This window comes from Apteryx rowi, unplaced genomic scaffold (genome assembly GCF_003343035.1).
Source record: "Apteryx rowi isolate R43461 unplaced genomic scaffold, aptRow1 scaffold_210, whole genome shotgun sequence".
NCBI lineage: Eukaryota > Metazoa > Chordata > Aves > Apterygiformes > Apterygidae > Apteryx > Apteryx rowi.
Genome location: NW_020448420.1, coordinates 332,614 through 353,787, shown reverse-complemented (window position 1 = coordinate 353,787; position 21,174 = coordinate 332,614). Strand labels below are relative to the sequence as shown.

The 21,174-nt window shown below is 41.0% G+C and overlaps 1 protein-coding gene across 3 annotated transcripts in view; it reads right to left on the bottom strand.

The window, feature by feature from the left end:
- Positions 1-21,174, bottom strand: part of RBMS3 (RNA binding motif single stranded interacting protein 3) — a 440,168-nt gene that overhangs the window by 243,357 nt on the left and 175,637 nt on the right. For all 3 annotated transcript variants that reach the window (XM_026064203.1, XM_026064206.1, XM_026064204.1), the window contains exon 4: positions 14,142-14,233. In XM_026064203.1, coding sequence (XP_025919988.1) covers positions 14,142-14,233 — 92 coding nt within the window. The remainder of the gene's footprint in view (positions 1-14,141; positions 14,234-21,174) is intronic.

Genomic DNA, 21,174 nt, shown 5'->3' with positions numbered 1-21,174 from the left:
ATCTTCCTAACTGAAGACTCTGTATTCCAGTATTGCATGCTGAATACATCTGTTAACTTTGGGCCAAAATTACAGGTCCATATTCTAAAACAGCAAACTTCAGAACCACAAATCACTGCTGTGTAGTTCTGACCACTATTAATAGGAAACACAGTTAGAAATGGTAGCACAAACAAGGCTGAGGGTCATCTAAATTATCTAAACTTCCAGACTTGAACTGCTGCTCACAAAAATCAAATTATTTACTTTTTTTTCTTTCTCTTAAAACAACTTAAATTGATTCCCTGGAAAGTATTTGTACATGTTTCTGTCATCAGGATGCTTCTAATGTGGCAGCAATATTTCATAGTTGCCTAAAAGAAATATTAGATGCAAACATATCTCAAGAATGCATCCCTCAACAGTGTCAATTTGAAGAGAGAAGGTATTTCCCTTAGCAAATGTCTTGCAGGTCCTAAGGTTTTTCTCTATATAATATTTACGTGAACAGTGATTCTGACAACAAATTAATGTGAAAATAGAAACAGTAAATAAAATACCCATTTGCATACCACAAATCAAATATCTGTAACTCAGGCCTATTTTTCTCACCATTCTGTCTTCTTGTTAGAACTTTTTAACAGTGAAATATCTGTATAGATAACACAAAGGTTTTTTKTTTTTTTAAGTAATCCTAAAGGCAATAAATCTGCCAACTCAATGGAAACCGATCCACATTTTTTAAAGTAGGTGAGATTTTATCATGATTGAAGTAAATGGTTCTTTAGAATAAAGATATCAATAATTAATCYTAGCAACTCATCTACCTTCTAATGGCATTTTCTCACTTCTGCTTTTCTTTGTGAAATGCAGCATTTTAAAAAGCATTTAAAGTTTAGAACCACTTAAATTTAACTGACATTTTAAATCTCCTATTAAGCTGACAATATTTTTGGAATTATATACAGCTAGAAAACAACGCTGGGCAAGACTCTTCTGGAGCAGCTCAGCATATCGGGCCATCACATTTACTGTGTTAAACAACAGCCAAACAGTAAACAGCACACATTAAGCAAGGTAAAAATACATATTATTTCCCAACTGAGAGACGGAAGTATAAAAATTTTTGCATAGCATTGCCATGGCCCTCTTGGGAAAATGGCGTACAGCTCCGCTCCTTCCTGTCCAAGAAAGATGGATTGTAACTGGAAAAGGTATAGAAAAGGTTATTGATCACTGGAATCCTGTAAGAAGAAACCGTCTCYAGTAGAAACACATTTTCGCTTTGCCCACCTCCTGTAACATCCAGATGCAAGCCAGCTTGGATCCAAAATTCATATAACTGCAATAGGATGGTGAAAAGCATGCAGGAACACTCTATAAGAATTCGGTGTATTTTCAGTAGCAAATGGACATGATAATGCTTTATAAATGCTTCAAGGGGGTTAACAAAGACAGAAAGGACTGGCAGAGGTTAAAGGAGTGCACTGGCGTGTGAACGAAGGGAAATAAGTTGGCCATTGGTAAGCTCAGACTGGCAATGAGCATATGGCTGTGAACAAGAGATGTGAGGCTTTGCTTCCAGTGCAGACTGCAAGGACAAGAAATGGTAAGATTTTACAACAAATACAAACACTGTTTTAACCAGAAGAAATCAGTTTTGTTTATACTTTGCTGAGCTCAAGCCACACTGTCCAAAATGAATTTAAACTGGGCTTACTTCAGCTTGATTAAACTACACTTTTCATGCTTCAACAGATTCATACCTATCTATACATCACTGCAAACATTATAGAAGGAAAAGGCATTTTTGAAGGTAAAGATCACTATAAAGAACTTGCTAAGTCTAAAGCCCAAAACTAACATGTAAAGCATTCTCAAAGAAATACCTGCAATCAGGCAATAAAGAGTATCAACAGGGATCAGTCGATGCCTGATCTGATCTATGGACCGTTAAGACCAGGTGACAGAAAAGAGTGCTGCGTTTTGTGAGCGTTTTTTCCTCACAGTATAAAGTGCTTCAGGTCTCAGCTACTAACATTCAAAAGACCTCTGACCAAAGAAAAGAAGAAACCTTTAGTAAAACCCAGTGAAATGAAAAGGTAATGTACTAGAGGATGCTCCAAGGAGGAAAGTGTGTGACAAATCTGAAGAGAAGCTGCTACTTGGGGAGACAGTGACCTTTGGTTGAGCCTGCGCCGTGCTTCACAGATATCTCGAGATCAAAGAGAGCCAGCACAACGGTCACTAACGGGAGCGCATACCCTGGTAACTAATCTAATTGCTGACGGACATAAAATGTCCAGCCTCTTCAACATACTCCTGTAAGGCAATCTGTAAATTACTTCTATACTCAGGAGAAGTAAATCGCAAGCAACAGTGCAATCATGCAAGATGGAACTATTTATTTGAACTTCAAGCAAAGCAAAGCACAGTCTGTATCTAACACTCCTTTTTAACGAAGAAAACCCGAGTTCAAGAATAATCAGAAGATTGATCATACGAAGCAGAGCCATTAAGCATTTCACCTAATGAAATTTTTACTCTGAAAAGGAACCATTCCCATTACTGTCGACCCAGCAGCCAGAGCAGAGAGGGCAAAGCCGCGAGACCCCCGTGACCCCATTACATTCAGCATTCGGAGCAGTTTCAAGCTGGCCTAGCACCTTTACCAAAAACATGGTTTTAAAATTTGAAGTGCACAGTTCAGTAAGAATGAAGTCTGGCAYGAACTAGGCCATGCTATTAACAATAGGGGACTCTTCACCAAGGAACAGCTTTTTAAGCAGCACTAAAACACCATGGGAAAACTTTTCTGTGGAAGTTAAGACACCGCAAAGGCCCTCCCTTCACTGATTTTGCAGGCTGTTTTATGCTGCATTGCTATAATAAAACAACACAGCTACGTAAATGATGCTTCTGGTTCTCCATAACAAGTTATAATTGGTGTAGTTAACTACGAAAATGTTTAGATAAATGGTGGGATCACAACCTTTTATTCAAAACACAAGAATAAGTTATGAAAATATCTGGAAAACCCTGAGGCTATGTAACTCTACTTCGAGCCATAGGCACAGCTAAAGTAGACAGTAAATCACTAAATCTCGTCTCAGACTCTCCAATTTTGTTGTTGTTTTGGTTTTTGCCAGTTTTTGCTGAGAGATGGAAAAAAATACCGGCTGAATATGAACAAGATTTAATTTACCATCAATTTCCTTCCTGTTTCTACAGCACATTCCTAGAGAATGCACAGCATTTTATTCCCAGTGCTTAGAAGAATTACTATTAAATAGTCACACTCCACCAAAACACACTATAAAAGTCCTACTCTAACACTTCTCTCACTCAAGAGAATTGTATTACATTATAAAAATTTCTCTAGAATACTTCCAAATGGTCATCTATAAATATGCTATATGTTTATACAAATATAGCTACTTTAATACTTATCAACTATGCATGCACATATAAAAAAACTGTATATCCATACACAGAGACACAGAACTGTGATACTGCAGTGAAGCACCATCATATATTGACTGAGCAGAATAGTAAAGTGGCAAGATACCTTTGAAGATGGGGAAGCCCTTCTCCAGAGCGTCTTCTCCCTCTTCATCTGTCTATCAACAACATTTAAGAACCAGGAATGGTTTAATTGCATGAGGAAATGATCTCCGAGGCAAAGATGTCAAAGACAGCTCCCAGAAAGATATGTTCATTTGGGCTGAGGAATTCCAGCTCAAGCTTTCCAACACCAAGCCTTAAGTATTCCAAATCCAAAACTTTCTGACTTTAGAAAAGAAACAATTCATATCCCATTTCATTAGTATTTCTTTTTCTTTTTGAATCTTCATAAAAATACAAGATTGCAGATAACTGAAATGTGGCAATTAGCAGACACTGACCCTTCTGCTTCTTCCCGGCACTCAGCTAAGCAAAGTTCTATCCATCCTAACAAGGGCAAAACATACATCTGGTCAAACATCATAAAAATCCATTCTGATTCCACACTTGCTCGGGGGAGGGCTCCAACTTTTCCAAGCTACAAAGAGGCACTTGCAGAATAGCAGAATCATCAAACGTTGTCATTGTTCTCTACAGTTTTAGAGACTGCAAAATTATTAGGCATAGAATAGGAGATAACTGTTGTTACCTCAATTACTGCAGTGTAAGGCGAGTATTTGGTAGACGGAAATCCCCTAGAAGTTCCCGGGACATACTTTGTACAGGTTACTTTGGGAAACACACAAGGACTCCTTCTGCCTACACAGCTAGAGTAACTAGAAACCTGCTGTACCTAGGATCTTCCATGTCTCTACCCTTTTGGACTACGGCTCCGCCTCTCAAAACACAGAGGGTCATTTACCTCCATGAGCACCAGGGAAAGTAGAACAGCATTAACACACACACTTCCTAAATAAGGATGCGTCTACACAGCATGAGATCCACTGCACTCCTTCCTCCTTTTAGATATGAAGGCATCTGCTGCAATGTTGCTGGTAACTCCACCCCTTCGTGCCCTTGCAGCGAGTGCAAAATAAAATGCACAGGGATACTTAGAGCAACTGCTCCTGGCAAAGCTAATGTCATAAAGTCTGCCAACAGACTTGGCCAGCCATTGATCCACTGCTGACACTGGCTTCAGGTATTCGTCAGCAGTGTGAGAGACGCTAATTTGATCTAAGATTTAAGGAAAACTGAGATTATACAATCTCAGAATTTAAGCAGGTAATTATAATGCCCAATTCATACCCAGATATGTGATTTTGGGGGGTATATTTCCTTCTGACACAGCACTGAAAATAAGTCCTCATATGTGGGGYTGTACTTTCTTTACTTGCTATTGTAAAGGAAAAGTCATATTTTTTTGATACTTCAGTTATTTATCTTTTGTCTGGCATTTTTATAAAGCTGACATTTCCTATCTGAGAAGTTGCTCTTCCTCAATTTAATCAGATATGTGTATTTATCCTTGTAAGGAATTAGGTGCTCCTTACAAAATATCTTATATTAGCCAAATGTGCCCATCGCCTGTCTATCCACTTTCCCATTTCACAGGCTGCAGCAATACACAGCATTAGCAATATTCACCTGATAAATTCTAACAATATGTCCAGCTTATTGATAAAAAGTGACCCTTAAGCTTCCTAGGATCTGTGTTCTCATATTACAAAAACACTTTGCCATGGTTTATGTTCATTACTTAGCAACTGCTCCTCTGTTCTAAGAACTGCATCCTTATTTAGGCAGGCACATCCCTGTACATCTCCCTTAAAACAACTAAGTAGACTTTCCAAGTGGAAAAAGAACAGGGATTAAGGGAAGCTATGACAGCGTTTTAAAAAATTGTAAGTGGCATGAAAAAGTACGTAGGGAACAAGAGTTTCCTTTCTCTTTCAATACAAGAATTAGCAGGCAATCAATGAAATTAACATTTCCACTTTAAAGCAAGAAAAGGAGATGATCCTTCAAAGAATGTAGAGTTAAGCTGTAGATTTTCTTATAGTTGGATGTTGTGCCACCAAAATTTTAAATGTTAAAAAAAAAAAGCAGGATAAGTTCTTTTCTGGGGGGCTGGGGGTGTTGGAGCTGTTCTGCAGAAGGCAATGAAATACAAGCCCAGGGAGCCTCTGGACCACAAAGGGCTTGAGGCTGGGCAAGCTCTCTGGGGAAGGATCCTCCCATGCTTGCCTGGTTCCCCTGCTCCTCTGTTGGCAACTGCAATTGTGCACTACCAGAAAGCGAATATGATGTCAGGTGAACCTTTGTTCTGACCCAGCATGGCCAGTTTTACATTCTTATATCACTTACATTTATTTTGATCATGTCAAAGTTAGACTAATGTGACTGAGAAAAGAATTTGACCCTTCACATCATCATAGCCTCCCTTTCTGAGCACAAATACATCAAGAGAAAGACCAAGGGCTGAAAAAATAAAATGATCTGCCATCATGACTCAGCTTGCTGCATGTATCATGAGAAGAGTCTAATTTGATAATTTTATACAATGGAAAAATAAAGAGTTTTTTTCCAGTGATAAAAATTATTATTCATTAGTGAACAAAACTGCATCTAAACCTAAATTTATTTAGATTACAGTCAAACCACTCAGACATATCAGTTGAATGAGAGATGTTCATTAATAAGGAAATAACGAGCAGAGTATTCACTAATACAGTAACATTTAGATATTGAGAGGGGGATGCACGTGTGCACTGGAAGTATCTATGCAGATCTGTTTACTTGCAGAACAAACACCTGTGTATTTCCAGGCTGATTAGTTGTTACATGGGATCTCACATCAACCCAGAAGGAATGCTACTGAAGTTTGCACAGGCCAGTACTACACACCTGCTTTCCAGATAAAATAATCTGAAAGTCGTCTGATTTTCACACAAATAAATCCAATTGATTTGTTGAATCTGTGTCTCTAGTCCAGGCTAAGTGGACCCCAAAAGCATGCACATATCCTCCCACTGGTGGTCATGTGAATCATCTTCTCCTGAGGAGACATGCTAGATACAATGAGGTTTTGTTTCTCACCTTACAAAAGCACTGTCCTCATGCCGAGCAAGAGAAGAACATGATTAAATGATATGTCACTAAAGGAAAGGCTATGTATATTCTCTACCACAGCAATATTTTCTAAAACCACAAATTTTTTGATCATTTCAGAGTGCACTGGGTTTTTCCTGGTGAGTAAAGATGTGCTTACTGAATACAGAACATAGCTACTCTCAATCTGAGGAGCAGATTCCCAAACTGCATAGTTGTGGTTGGATAACTCCTCCGTGGGGCACTTGGAGTTTCCTGAGTGTGGAGGGAAAAAAGAATTAATCTGACTCCAGTGTTTAACTCATTTGCAGGACTCAGATTTCCTGTTCTGCAAACATAAAGAGTTCGCAAGAGCGCATGAGAGCTGCCAAGATGTATAGCTATGTGAGCGCTAAAGATAGGGAGCCCCATTCTTCTCTACAGCTTAAATTGCCAAAGTTCTGTGGATTTCAGCAGTATTATTACCAATTCAAATGTGTTCCAAGTCAGAGGAAAGTCAAGAACAATGTATATTTATGAAAAAAGTCCAATTCTTGTTTGGCTGAAGTTCATAACCCTAAAAGCACCCAGCAATTCTACTATTCTCCAGTCTGGAAGTTGGCTACATCTTTCACTTATCAGAATCTGTTCTGTGACGCAGGGCATTAGTAGAATGGAGGTGGATATACTTACTGATTATTTACATTGCAACTTTCAAAGGCAGAGGAATGTTTTAATCTTAGATGAAGTTACAGTATGACAAAAATCAAGTCAATCTAGAAACTAAAGCAACACTTGAAAAGGAAAGTAAAATACCATGGCAAGGTCTATTTGAGGTGATAGCTAGAGAATGAACGTGATCATATGTCCTGTTGGATTTTCTAAGCTAACTTAGTGGTTAGGAAAGGTGCTGAGCTAAGATTTTTGGGAACAAAGCAACATAGCATTGACCTAAATGTCTTTCCATTAATCAACAGTAAAGTCCCATTCACTGCTTGAGCGCAGAATTATGCTAAGTTAAGCACTTCTGAACACCCCACCAGAAATTTTTGTGTGTAAGTTTAGCACGTATGGTACAAGCACGGCCAATGCAAGGCCCCTTTCATACTGGCCTACATGACTGTAGGAGAAATACATGCAAGTGTGAAAGGACAGGTACATTTTTATATCCCTGGACTTGCTTGATGTTCTTCTTTCAAGAATGGCTCCAGCTAATGTACACTCTGTTGGCTGATAAACATGTGTCTAAAAGCAGGAATAGGATCATAAACTCATTTCACATTGGCTACCGTATAGTTCTCAGGACCATAAAATTTGCCACACTGTGCTAGYCTATGAAGTCCTTCCATTACAGTCATGTATCTTTGTTATCACCCCTATCCATCACATCAGCTGTTTCTTACAAAATTGCCCACTGCTTTAGTCTTAATTGCCTAGGAAGCTCATAAGACACATTCATCTGATACTTCAGTTTTTCTGAAATATAAACTTAGCAGTTTGCTATAGCACATCTGTGATTTGATGCCTGAATCTTAGACAGTGTTTCATCTCAGAAAGCCTTCTAGGTTTGGGAAGGCATATCTTCCCAAAAAGTTCTGCGATAAAAGCTGATCCAAACAAATGATTTAGCATCTCTTCAGTGCCATTATCTTCTTCAATCACTATCCTTTAGTGAATGACAAAAAATTCAATAGTTACAAAACCAGCACTTAAAGGGCCAGCTCCAGCTAGGAAACTGTGATTCCCCATTAGGGGAATGAAAGTCAGTTTATGCAAAACCACCATGCAGGTAAACAGGCAAGAGGATGAAGAGGGTACGTCTTTGATAAGGAGCACTATATTAAATTGTTGGGCTTGTGGTTATTGCTCCTAAAGGACTCCCTTATTGCGGTGGGTTTGGTAAAGAAAGCAAACAAAAGAGAGACACTGACATCTCTGATTTACAAATCTGAACTGAACCACCTTTCACTTGCTCCCAGCTATAATTCTGCATTGTAATTTAACCCAGGATTGTTATTGATTCGGGTCAGTATCGGATACATATGGTGCAGAAGTACAGGGCGAGATAGTTAACATTTTAGCAAGATAAATAGGACTGTTTACTGTAAAGTGTTTCACACACACATTCAATTGTGTGAAACTTTGACAACTGGTAAAGAAGTAGCCCAATACTGGATGTGGGTTTTGTTAGGAAATGGTGTGGAACGTAGCCAACTTCATTACAATGCAGTCCTCAGCTTCGTTGACGTTGCTGAGCACGCTGGAGTTTTCAGAGAGTCACCAGCTAGGGCTCCCGCAGCAAACGAAGAAAATGATTTAAAGAGCCAATACAAACATTTAACTTTACACAACAGTTTGCTTGAGGGGGGGAAAAATCAGATAGTTAAAGAATGCCATTAAAATGAAGCTTGAATATTTCAATATTGAACTCTAAACCCTAGCATCCTGCTTCAGTATCAGAAGGGGGGAAAAAAGAGTTAAGTAAGAGTAAGAGTCAGTAAGGCTGATATCCACTAGTCCAAATACACAAATAACCAATATCCTGAAGTTTGGCTAGGTAAAATTTTCAGGTGTTTCAGTCATGAATTGAATTACGAAACTGCTTGTGGGATTCAGAGCATCAGATGTTCACTGTATAGGCCATATTTCAGTTCAGTTTTTATTTTTTAGATTAAAAAATATATTAGAATGAGGAGCTTTCACTGGAGATTCTTTCCATTTTCTGCAGTTTCCATTTTAAGTAACAGCCCTTTAGAGTATTGGTATATGACAGTGAAAAAAGAGAAATAATTTAAAAAGAAGAGAAAACAAAGCTGAAAAATGAGCAGGCAGAATGGACTTATTTGGTCAGCTGACTCATATAAAAGCCATTCCTGAAACCTACACAAAAGCCTGGAAAATAAATAGCATTMTTCCATGGGATTTCCTTTTCCTTGGTCCTTTGAGCAAAACTGTCTATTTAAGTATGCAGCAACCAGACCTCGGTTGTTCCTCAGAAGCTCTTATACATGGTGCTATTCTGTGGGAAATGTTTCCCTCCTATGTTTCTCCTAGCTGGTGATTATTCCCTGGATTTAAGCTTCTGCATGAAGGAGGGATGAGAAAAATATCACACAAGAAGCGCTATCAGGTTTTGTAATTCCCTTGTCCAGCAATGCACATCAGAGCCTATTGGCACAGTCCTATTTCAGACCCAGATCCTTCATTGTACCCTCTGGATGGCAATTATTGCAGCAGAGTAGTCAAGAAACGTCCCTTGGATTTAGACAACTGCCAACACTGATTAAATATTTCTTCAATATCCACATTTCTGACACAGGTGCTAAGGATGTCTAAATGCATTATACGTATGAAAAGAAAAACCCAGAGAAGAGAAGACATGCATCCCCAAATATATTTACTAATCTTCATAAGTGTGCTGGGTATAACAGTATGATTAAATACACTTCCTTGGTAAACGCATTTGTTTCAACACTCTGAATGGACTGCTAGATATTAAAGAAGCTATTATATACTTTTTGCAATAACCTATCTTAGCCTTAACTTCCACTGTACATATTCTTACAGCAGACTAAAACTGGAAACAAAAGAAGGTAGAAAGGACCCAAAAATGTCTGTGAAGACATACATTGATTCTACAGTTTGTACAGCCCACCAATTTCAGGACTGACACAGATTCAGACCCTCAAAGTTATTTAGAGAACTAACTTCTATYGATTTTTCAGATGAGATAGACTCCTGGGTATCATTAAAAGTTTACATTTAAAGCAGATTAGGAAGTCTCATCACAAATATGTAATTTGGTGCAGARGAATATTGCTAATGCCAAAAATAGATCTGGCTACAGATTTTATTAGAACATTGATATGTTTTTCATGTGTTGTACTAGCTTTCTTGCCTACTTGTGTTAGCCAACTCACATATTACCGAGATTCTGCTTATTAATTTTCCATGTTCTGTCTATACCATTTCTCTAAAAATGAATGAAAAGAGCACACGAACAAACCAAAATATAAATCATGTGCATAAGCACTGCCTTTTCTGTGTTGCGTTTGTGTAGTCCCTAGCACGATGAGACAAACAAATCAGTAATTTCCTGGAGATTATTTTATGGCATGTCCGTTGTGCCATTTTTAGTAGGAAACCAAAAAACAAAAAAACACCTGGACACTACGAGCCTGGGCAAGTAGGTACTATATACATGCAAATGAATCCGCGTATCGGAGGTGTTTCCAATAGCAACCAGGAAGCACGTAACAAAATAAGCCAGACCAGCTGGGAAACMGTTCCTCAGCAGCTCCATAAGTGTTAATTTTTCTAAATAAATAAAACCATAAATTAGCACTTCTGAAAACGATGGGCAGCTTAGAGCAATGTAACTGGACGTAAGAGAAGGGCAGCAGTCAAAACTGCTGTTAGGGGTGGCAGTGCGAGGGCAGTAGGAAAAGGCCAGCCAGAGAGGGCGCAGGTTTAAGAGAAGCCGGGAGGTGGTGAAGCCGCCTTCTCCCACCGAGCTGGCAGCAGCGCGCCCAGCCGCCAAACGCCAGCTCCCAGCTGCTGTCGCTGCCTCGGCGTGTCCAGCACCAATACTTCCCTTAGCTGCATTTCCCTCCTGCTTGACCACTTTGCATGAGGCTGAATGGCATCCAAGAGAACAAAATGAGAGCTTCAAGCATGTTTAATGATRTTTTTCTCTGTGTTGGGTTATGCGGTGCGTGAGCCTCAACCGAACAAGCTTTCCAGCAGCGATGGAACTTGGAGCCTCCATCCATTGGAGTTTAACCTTCTTCCCGAGGCAGCAGTATGAAACAAAAGCAGCCAAAAGGGTGTCCAAATGCTATAAAAATGAGGGAGGYGGCTGGATTTAAGCATCAATAAAATAAGTATACTTTTACTGAAGTATCCACAAGACATTTCTGTTAGCCAGCATGGGTTGGGGTTCAATTCTGCTTTTTGTTTTTCAAAGAAGATTCCTGGATTTCTACGAGAAAAATTATATTGTGTTAAAACTAAGAAAGAACTTCTCTTTCTGACTAAGATTTCTCTCCAGGAAAACATCACAGAATAGTCTGACATTTCAACATACTTTTTCTCGCAGCTGGAGAAGACCAGCGCACRGCACAAGCAGGCTAAGGCCTCTTTTACCTTTATTCAAAAGTGTCCTCAACTGGACTGAGATTTTTGACATTCGCTGAACATACATTACACGGGGGCAACCACTACCTAGGTGTGGGTGTAATTTATGGTTAGAAGCATGTTGCTATAAATAAAAGCGGTAACACTCCACTTACGTGAAGCACTGTGTTGTCTTTTGTTTGGGTGCTGAGTCAACTCCGCACAGGGTTGAATTTCAACGTTTCGGAACGAAGAACAGAAAATACAGTACACTACTGTATTTTTAAAGGAATTAAGAAATGTGGCATGCAAAAGTTTTAGATAATTTTTTCAGGCATATTCTTTTTTCTTTAGTTTTATCTGATAGCTACCATTCACCACTACTTAAAGCAGTTCTTGAAATCCAACTGTTCTGGATAAATTTTCCAGAAGCAGCRGCTAAATCATTCTTCTGCCTCTTCATCTTCAAACCTTTTCAGAGCCCTCGCTGTTAATTCAGACACTGGCAGATAACATTGTCTTTCACTCCTGTTATGCAACTTGGCTTCCAACATTTGCAAGAATTAACATGCTTCTCCAGATCGATTTGCTTTCCCAGGCTCCTGCCTTCTCAGCAATGCAGTGTGCTTTGTGTGCAGTCGTCTTAATTTCCTTTGAATCTCAGTTCTTCTAAATACTTTGATTTTTTCAGAGATAGGAAAAGTCAGTCGTATATTTATCTTGAATTATCAAACACACTAAAAAGAACCTATGCAGGATTCCAGGCACCATGGCTAAATATTAAAAATAGAGTCAGCCTTATACAAACAAAAGCGTACGCACCAGCCTCCTCTAAATCAGGAAGGGGGAAAAATTACTCCCGCCACAGATCTCCCATAATAAAAACCTCAGCCATTGGCACAGCCCTTCTCACGCTAAAACCATCAGCTGTAGGAGTGAGACCCCAAAATACTGAACAATCCGAAATACTGTATTTTAAATCACCTTGCCCTTTGGTATTTCCACATATGCAAGCGCTGAGGTTGCTCAGCGTTCTGAAGCACGACAGCTATGTCCGCAGAACACCAAATATCGCGTCATCTTTAAATCTTTAACTTTAGATCTATAACTTTAAATCTATAACTTTATAGATTTATTCCTCCCCAGAAATTGCTATTTCAGATCAACCAGTAGCACAGAATGTATCTCCTGTCTTTGGTTTCTTTTTCACAGGTTGACTAATGCATCAAATTGCCTATATTTTAACAAGGAGATGCAGTATATCAGAGAAATAAAATAACACGATCCTTAATAGGTGTTCAGATTCTTCAGCTTGCCATCTTTTACCCATTTGAAGAAAATATATTTTATCGCCACATGTCAATAAAAACTAAGAGCCAATAAAACAGCATAGCTTGCATTGTGGGGTGCTGTTAAACAGAATGACAGGGAATCGTATCCAGTTACTTTAAGGCACAGTGGGTGAAGCTCAAGGCAAAAGAACCTCATTTATCACAGAGGGGTTTTTTTCTATTTTAATTTTGAGTAGGGTATTGTTGAAAAATAAAAGTTTTAAATCAGCAGCATTCCTTTCAATGAGAATGTTCAAATGGGGCGATTAGTTATCAGTTGGTATAGTAATAGATATAGCTGACTTTGTTTTCCAAATTACCTGTTTGATTTTAACGTTTCAGAATCTAGACCTGCATCATTTCTGAGGAGGCTAAATCTCGCTAATCGTGATGGTAATGCAAGGTATTCTGAAAGTACAAAGCAACAGCTAGTTTTGCAAACCAACATGGTCTAGAGCCCGAAGATGTATGATTACACCTTCCCAAAGGCAACAGCCAGTGCACGTGATAATCATTTACTGTAACTCCCTTGCTCCATCAGCCCCTTTGCTTGGTGCCACAGGACAGCTCCAGAAATGGAGTATTTTACCTCACTGCATGCTTGCTGTGAGATTTAAAGCATGACTCTCTCAATCTCYCTGAACAATGTACTCCAGTGACCTCCAGATAGACTCTCTAGCACAATATACTTTCAGGCAGCCTGGTACAGTCCCATTTATGTCTTTAAAATAAAAAGACAGGAAAAGCTAAAATGAGGCAGATACAACAAACTTCCCTYGTGTTCAGTCAATCACTCCTTCGGACAAACCCACCAGGCGAGTAAGAAAGGAATAACTGTTCCAAGGCAAAGAAACCAAGCGCAGACTACTCCGAGGCAAAGCAAACACAATTCTTTCACAATGCGCTCAGCACAAAGGCATTTCCCATTGCTCTGCAACTCTAGCGCTCAGATCTTATAAATCTCTCCGGAGAGAGGGGGAGAGAGAGACCAGAACCCATGCATGATACACAGCTCTGTAGAAACACACATGAGTCAGGATGAATAAGCCACTAGAGCCAAAGGAACAAAAAAAAAATTTTGAAATAAACAATCCGCAAAGCTAAGAAAAACAGACRCAAAATGGAGTCTTGGAATTCTCCCCACACAGCTCAGATAAGCCTGTAACAACATCGTTTTCTTACCTTTGCCATCTGGGCCTGCACGCCATTTGCTTTGAGAGATGCTACTGCTTTCTGTGCTGCTGCTGGACTGTCAAAATCTACAAAACCGTAACCTAAAAAATAAAGAATAGGCAATTTCATTAATATCTCTACGTGCGTGTGCATAAATACTTTTTGTTTCTTTGTTTAAATAAAAAAGCCTTCCTCTCCTATTGCCTCATAGTCTTCTGCACTGTGCAAGCAGCTGCCAGATAGCTCTAGACAACGGTAAGATAACGAAGTCACAACCTAGTTAAACCACATCCCGTTCACCTTGCCTTCATCTCTGCTGGAACGAGGGCTGGGTCCCCACCAGGAGCTGCTCAGGGTATCATCTGAACATCAGCCTGGTGAGGTTAGATCTCAGGGACTGGCCAGGGATAATCGTCTGCTTTCAAGTGGCTTTTCTAGTCCCAGTATTTGCAATAGTTTAGTTTATTAATCAGCCATGCACTTCCTTACTGCTCTTCTTCTCTCACTCTATCCCTCTCTGTTTTTTTCCTTTAATAAGCAAGGCTGGTATGTTCAAGCAAGGCTATAGGCGTAAAGCCCCTACAGCATATCAACAGAATTTGGGGTCAGCTCCTGAAATATTTTTATTTACCTAAAGATACAAAAGAGGACTAAAAAGGCTACAAAGTGGACTTTTCAGAACTTCTAAGCACTTACCTATCTCTCATCTTCAATAGCATTTAAAAGTCTTGCTCATGAAGATCTCAAAAGAGTTAGGTAGCAAAAATTTCACCAAATGATTATTTAGGCACCTAAACATGTTTYGAGATCCACCCAGGGTACCTGGAATCCTTTGAAAATCCCAGCCAACATCATGCTAAGCAATCATAGCGCAGGCAGGCATGCGCTGCTTGGACAAGCCGTGGCCACAGGTCACCCCTTTGCTTTCCCCTCGGAAGCCGTAAGGATGAAACTGAACTGCCTGAAGGCTTTAATAATATTAGCACTAGCATATTTATAGCACAGCAGCTCCTTTGCAGACATCTCCATTTACTAGGTCAATAAGCATAACACAGGAGGTAACCACAGATATGCTTTCCTGCCGTATCCATTTTTATTTCTTCTACCAGCCTTTCTTCCTGCTCGTGTGAGGCCTTATGCCTTCCTCTGTGCACCAAATCTATGCATAAAAGTGTGTGTTTGTGATCAACTTGCCCCCAAGTTATAAACATCTTTTTATTATTATTTTGGTATGTATGCAGGCATTAGTCCAATGGTGAAAGAATTTTGCGTGCATGGACTTGTTTTTTTTCCAGGCTTAAATCTTATTTGCCAATTTTTAAGAAAACGAAAAAGAAATAAGAAAAAAATGAGCTAAGATTGTTAAAGAAAATGCTGATGTACTTAAGGGGTATGAAAAGCACTATTTTGATAACGAAGTCAAGATCTGAACCTCTCTGTTCTGTTCTTTCCCCAGTTTTGTCTTTTTCTTTGGTGGCGGGTAGAGAGTAGAGCATCATTACAAATTGAAACCACTGGATCAACTGAGTATAGGGACAGTATGTCCAACAAATGCTTGCATGTAAAAGGACACTGGAGTTTGGTCAGCTGTGGGGGTTGTTTTTTGTTTTACCTATTCGTTTTTCCCCATTTGATTTTTCTTTTTTTCTCCTACTCAGCATGTCATTTTGAAATCAGCTTGTTCCACATCACAGTGTGCTTTGCAGTGTTTGCCAAGCTATTCACTGCGGAGGAGCAGTGAAGTTTATGCTGCTTTGAACCAAAAAACCTGCTACAAGAGAATAAGAGCCTTCCCTGGATTTCTGCAATGCCTTTGCCCTTTGGGAGAACAGCTTCTGGGAGGAAGGAAGAGATATGATTAGATGTAGCTTCAGTCTTGCAAAGCAAGAGATCCTGAAGAGAAGGCAGAGCTGCCAAACAGGAAACCTGAAATGACCTGGGAAGTCAGACACCACCATTAAATCTCCAAGACATGGGATAGCCTGGAACCGACACAGAGCAAATAATTTGGGGGGGTGGTGGGGGGCTAGGGGGGAGACAAGGTGCTCTTCTCAGGAGATTACACTTTTTATTTCTCAYCATGTTTATGCCCCAAAACTAGGAAATGACAGTGCAAAAATAAGTTTTAATACTGACATCAAAAACATATAATAGAGGTAGATTTTGATATCCATCAGCATACAGTATGGGATTCATGTATGCAACAATACAAGGGAAGTGACTTTCCAGACAGCACTGCAAGAATATCTAAGTATTACTTGCAAATATAAACTGGAACATATAAGGATATATTCTGGTGTTTTAGTGTAGACAGCAGGTACATCTAACATAGTGAATTACTGAAGATTTACATTAGTCCATAATATTTAAAGACGTGCATAGTGGCTATATAACCATATTTTCCCATTATATTCTCTGAACGTCTCAAGACAAAAAGCCTTGCATCTTTAGTTGTCTATTATGCATTCTAGTACCAACACTGTCAGCGTAGCTGCAAAGCTGCTCTTTTTCCTTTCCTGAGGTTCATTCTCATTCCAAGCATCTTTTGTGCCTCCCCCTTCCTAGCACATCTCTCCACCGCACACACAACATCAGGACAAAATCACTCCGTGGCTGAGCACCCGTCCAAAGAACATCAATCTGCTGTGAGGGAAGCCAAGTTCCCAGGCTGTTTCAGCATTCAAGTATCCTTACAAGAACTTTGCAATGCTATATAACAGGAAAAAAAAAAAAAAGCATGCTTTTTTTTGCAGAGTTTATATTCTTCCATTTAGATGTTTACAGCCTATGTTGATGACCTACACTAGCATATTTCAATTGTTTACAATCTCACTTCATGCTTTTGGTCTCAAGCACTAACAAAGTAGTGTGGGCTTTTGGGGGAGTTGGTTTGGAGCTATTTTTTTGTTTTTAAGACTTTTCAAAATAGATCAAGGTTAGTCAACCCAGAAGCTAAAGCTGGGTCTTGGGACATCCCCACCAGCCTTCCCCATAGTTAAGTGACTCTCCAAATGCCCCAGAGCGCTTCCTGGCGCCCGTGCCCTGGCTGGGCCAGCTGCAGGCTGCGCTCCCCTGCACCTCCCCCAAGCCCCAGCGGCAGGGGCCAGCCGCCCCCCGCTGCCACCGCTGGCAGGTGCATGAGGCTGAGTTTGGCTGCTCTGGCAGCATTCGCTGCTCAGATAGCTCTTCCCTGGCTCCTCCTGGGAAAAGGCAGCAGCCTGGCTGGAAGCGCCCCACGGGACAGGTTCAGACTGGGGCTGCCAACTGGACACTGCTGCTCTAAGAAAATGTCCACGTTTCTTTTCCCTCTTCTAAAAACAAGTGCAAACCCCACCCTCCTCTATCCTCAAATTCCAAATTCCAGGCCTTTTTTCTTTTCTCTTCTTTTCTTTTGGTGCACTGCCTTGTAAACATTCTGGTCTGTGGATTTATTTATCTTTTCAGTTTTTGTGCAGAACATCATAAAAAATGCACTGATTCTAAACTGGGACCTCTAGACTCTACGTGCAAGAATCTATCACCACCACAGGAAACCAAAACCAAAACTATTTCCCCTTTTTTTACGAAGCATCTTGCCCTTTTCCTTTAAGAGCACAAAATGCAAATAGGGAAAACTGCATTACCTCCCTCTGCTTAAAGAATCAGGAACCAAGTTTACCACTAACATAAGTCCCTCAACCCAAGTGTACTTACAGTGAGGGGGACTTAGGCACTTCAGTGCTACAACAAATATTCCTGGATTCCTAATTTTTTTGTGGAATGACACATACTACTAGTTTGTAAATGCAAACACACACACATACACAAAATCCAAGACAAGACTATCTAGATTAAGTGCTAAACCTTTCCTCTAAGAAATAAAATGCCTGTAATTTTGCTTTGGCCTGATGACATCAGAGCTATATAATTAAGTTTAAGGAACAAAAACTGTGATTTTGTACCTGTGGGGGAAAGAAAACAGCTAAGCATCAGTGAGCATAGGTTTATAGCTAGCTGCATTAAGTGCTACCCGAATACGCAGGCAGACACTAAACATCTACGCCTCCTATAACCTAAACGGCTGGGGGCCTCCTGGTCTCAGTTTCTCAATTCCATAATTAAGCTTGGCAGCAGGTTCAAATGAATTAAAACTGAATGTCACTATTTSCTCAACAAATCCCTCATCCTTGTTTTTTCTTATTTGTCAGGAGAAGACCAGCAGAACAGCAATTAGTGGTAAGCAGTGCAGTGAAAAAGAACCAAGTATACACTAATTAGGTCACTCGCCAAACACATTCATTTCATTGGCAGATTTAATCAATGTTTTCCTGAAATGTCTTAAATCTCCTATGCTAATTTAAAGTTTTGTTATTGTCGTTACTTTAAACACAGATGGGACGCCTGGAGATTTTCAATTGCTTTTCRCAAATCCATTCCAAAGTAACAACCCCTCATATAGAATATCATCAATATTTAGGCACAGATTTTAGGAAATGGCCTCTAATTTTATGCCAACATTTTGGTGCCTGCAAATACCTATGGGTGCAATTTTGTGGATTTAAGTAATTGCAGGTGTGTATCGCTCTTAGCCATCAAACTCTGAATTGCCCTGACTGATCAGGTACTTAAGGATAACGCCAAATAATTTAAGGCACTGCCTGCTACTAGCAGTTCCCACAATCACTCCGAAGTGCTAAAGCAGGGGCACAAAGTAAATGTGCTCTCCCACAGGTGCAGATGCATTTCAGTCGGTCTCCTGAGAGCACCACATGTACAGTGACAGGAGAGGGGGCCTGTTTGCTGTTTTGGCGAGTTAAGGCTGTTACTCTGCTGATGCTGAAAGCAGCATTAGTTATTGCAATTCATCCTGTAAGCTTGATGCCCGAATTAGTGTTTCCAGCAAGCAAGTCCATGGTGCTTTTTCGCACGGAAGGCTTTCCCCATCGGCATATGTCCTCGCTGACGCTGTCGCGGGGGGAGCATCCACAGCTGCCCGAGCTAACCCGCGCCAGGCGCTGCTGCCCTTCCTGCCCCAGCCACGCGCTCCTGGGCCCCCGCAGTGGCTCCTTCCCCTGCTGGCTCTGCCCCGCCGCAGGCTCAGCCGCAGCCGCTGAAGGAGGACAACTACGCAGCCGGGACCGCGGCCATCTGATCTAGATCTTAAGCCTCCGGGGAGCCACATGCTGTTCTGGCCGCCACTAGTTGAGAGCCCGAATCATGTATTGCCCCTGCATCCTCCCCCCGACGCCTCCCTGGTCCCCCAAAGGCTCAGGGCTCCCTCCCGCCCGCTGCCACAGCTCTGCACGCACAGCCCAGATCCCAGGTGAGCATAAAAGAAGAAAGCAACCCCCAGGGGACGGGTGTTTCGGCAGAGGCGAGGTGGGGAGCAGGCTGGCATGCAGCGGAGCTGGAGACGTGCACGGGCCGGAGAGAAACCCGGGGTGGGGGCAGAAAGGAGAAGCGGTGATGAACGATGGAGGAGAAGCTGGGGTGGGTAAACTCTCCCCTTCACCCAGCCACAGGCCAAACATCACATCTGACCTCTGCCCAGGGGCTGCGGTAAATCACTGCGATTCAGGTCAGCCCAGCCTCCACATTTTGCAACACCACACGCACACAAAGAGTGGGCAGGAGCGCCAAGGCGCCCGGCAGGGGAGCTCATACACTGGCACAGGGGGACCTTCAGGTGGGTCTTCCTCCGCCAGAGCCCCCCAGAGCAGCGACTTCCTGGTGGTATTTACAGGGCGCCGACCCTGCTCCTGCAGGAGAGGCAGTGCTGCCCCTTTCCCGCGGCCCTGCTGGGCAGCGGCTCCTCTCCTTCGAGGAGCGCCGGAGGGACGGGGGCGAGCGCCGGCAGCCCGGCCAGGGCAGCGAGGAGCCTGCTCTCCTGGCTCACGAGCAGGCGTCTCAAGGTTGGCTATAACCTTGTTTAGTGTTTTGGCACAGGAAACCTATCCTCCAAATAAATTGTATGAGCTCTTTGTGCCAACTAGGTCGGAGCTGACTTTGCTTGCTTTTTGAGTTTGTTCAGTAAGTTTTTGTTTGTTTGGGGGTGGGAGGTGTTGGGCTTTTTCGGGGGGGGTGCATCTTGGAAATAAAAAACAAAGAACAAACAAAACTGAAGATTAATTAAATACTTAAGAACCAATGAACTGATAACAGCAACGCTCTCCAAGTAATGTTAATTTAACTATAATGTACCTGTAACCTCCTCTTGTTATTTTAAAAAGTGTATCTAAATATGTGGAAGTATGTATTACATACCGGGCAATTTTTCTGTTTCCACTGAAGTCAAGAAACTCCCATATCATGCCAACTTTTAGTGCACTGTTTATGTAAGTTACCATCCTGCAGAAGCACGAGCACACATACAGCTTGAAAGATAGGAAACACGGATTGACTGCTGTCCCATGCAACCTTCGCTCTGCCCTCCTGCACATCTCTCCTGCATCCAGTGAGCGAAATGGGAGCTTGACCAAAGCTACAGCAAAGGAGTAGCTCCAAATGTACAATTCTCCTACCCTGGAGCGTTTGACTTTGACATACTAACATTTTTCTGTCAACATAAAATTTGCATTACATAACTGAGGAGAATTTTCTTTTTAAAAATAAAAACTAAATTTGCCTGTATGTAACTATGACTATTCTCTTATACTTAAAACTGTTTTTCTAGGTCTGATATACAAGACCACTTGGAACTCTGCTTCCCAGTAGGAAATCATGTCTCTTAGTGTAATGAAGTTTCTAGTTGTTGCTTCTGGTCCTCTAGAACTCAAAATATCAGATCTGAAATCTAGAACTGCCAAAAGACAGAGTGTATCATTTGTGATGGGTCTCCAGGAGGTGCAGCCTATTTGGACAAAAAGGAGGATACAGTTGTTTTAAGAGAATGCTTGTTTTTTTCCTTCAATGTATTTGTTGATGTCGCTTGGAGTTGGGAAATTGAAAATCACTCCCAAGAGGGACTGTGAAAAGGGAGAGGAATACTAGTCTAGGGAAGAGGCAACAGTCAAAACTGTATGATGAATTATAAAACCAAGAAGTAGAACAGATTTATCACAAA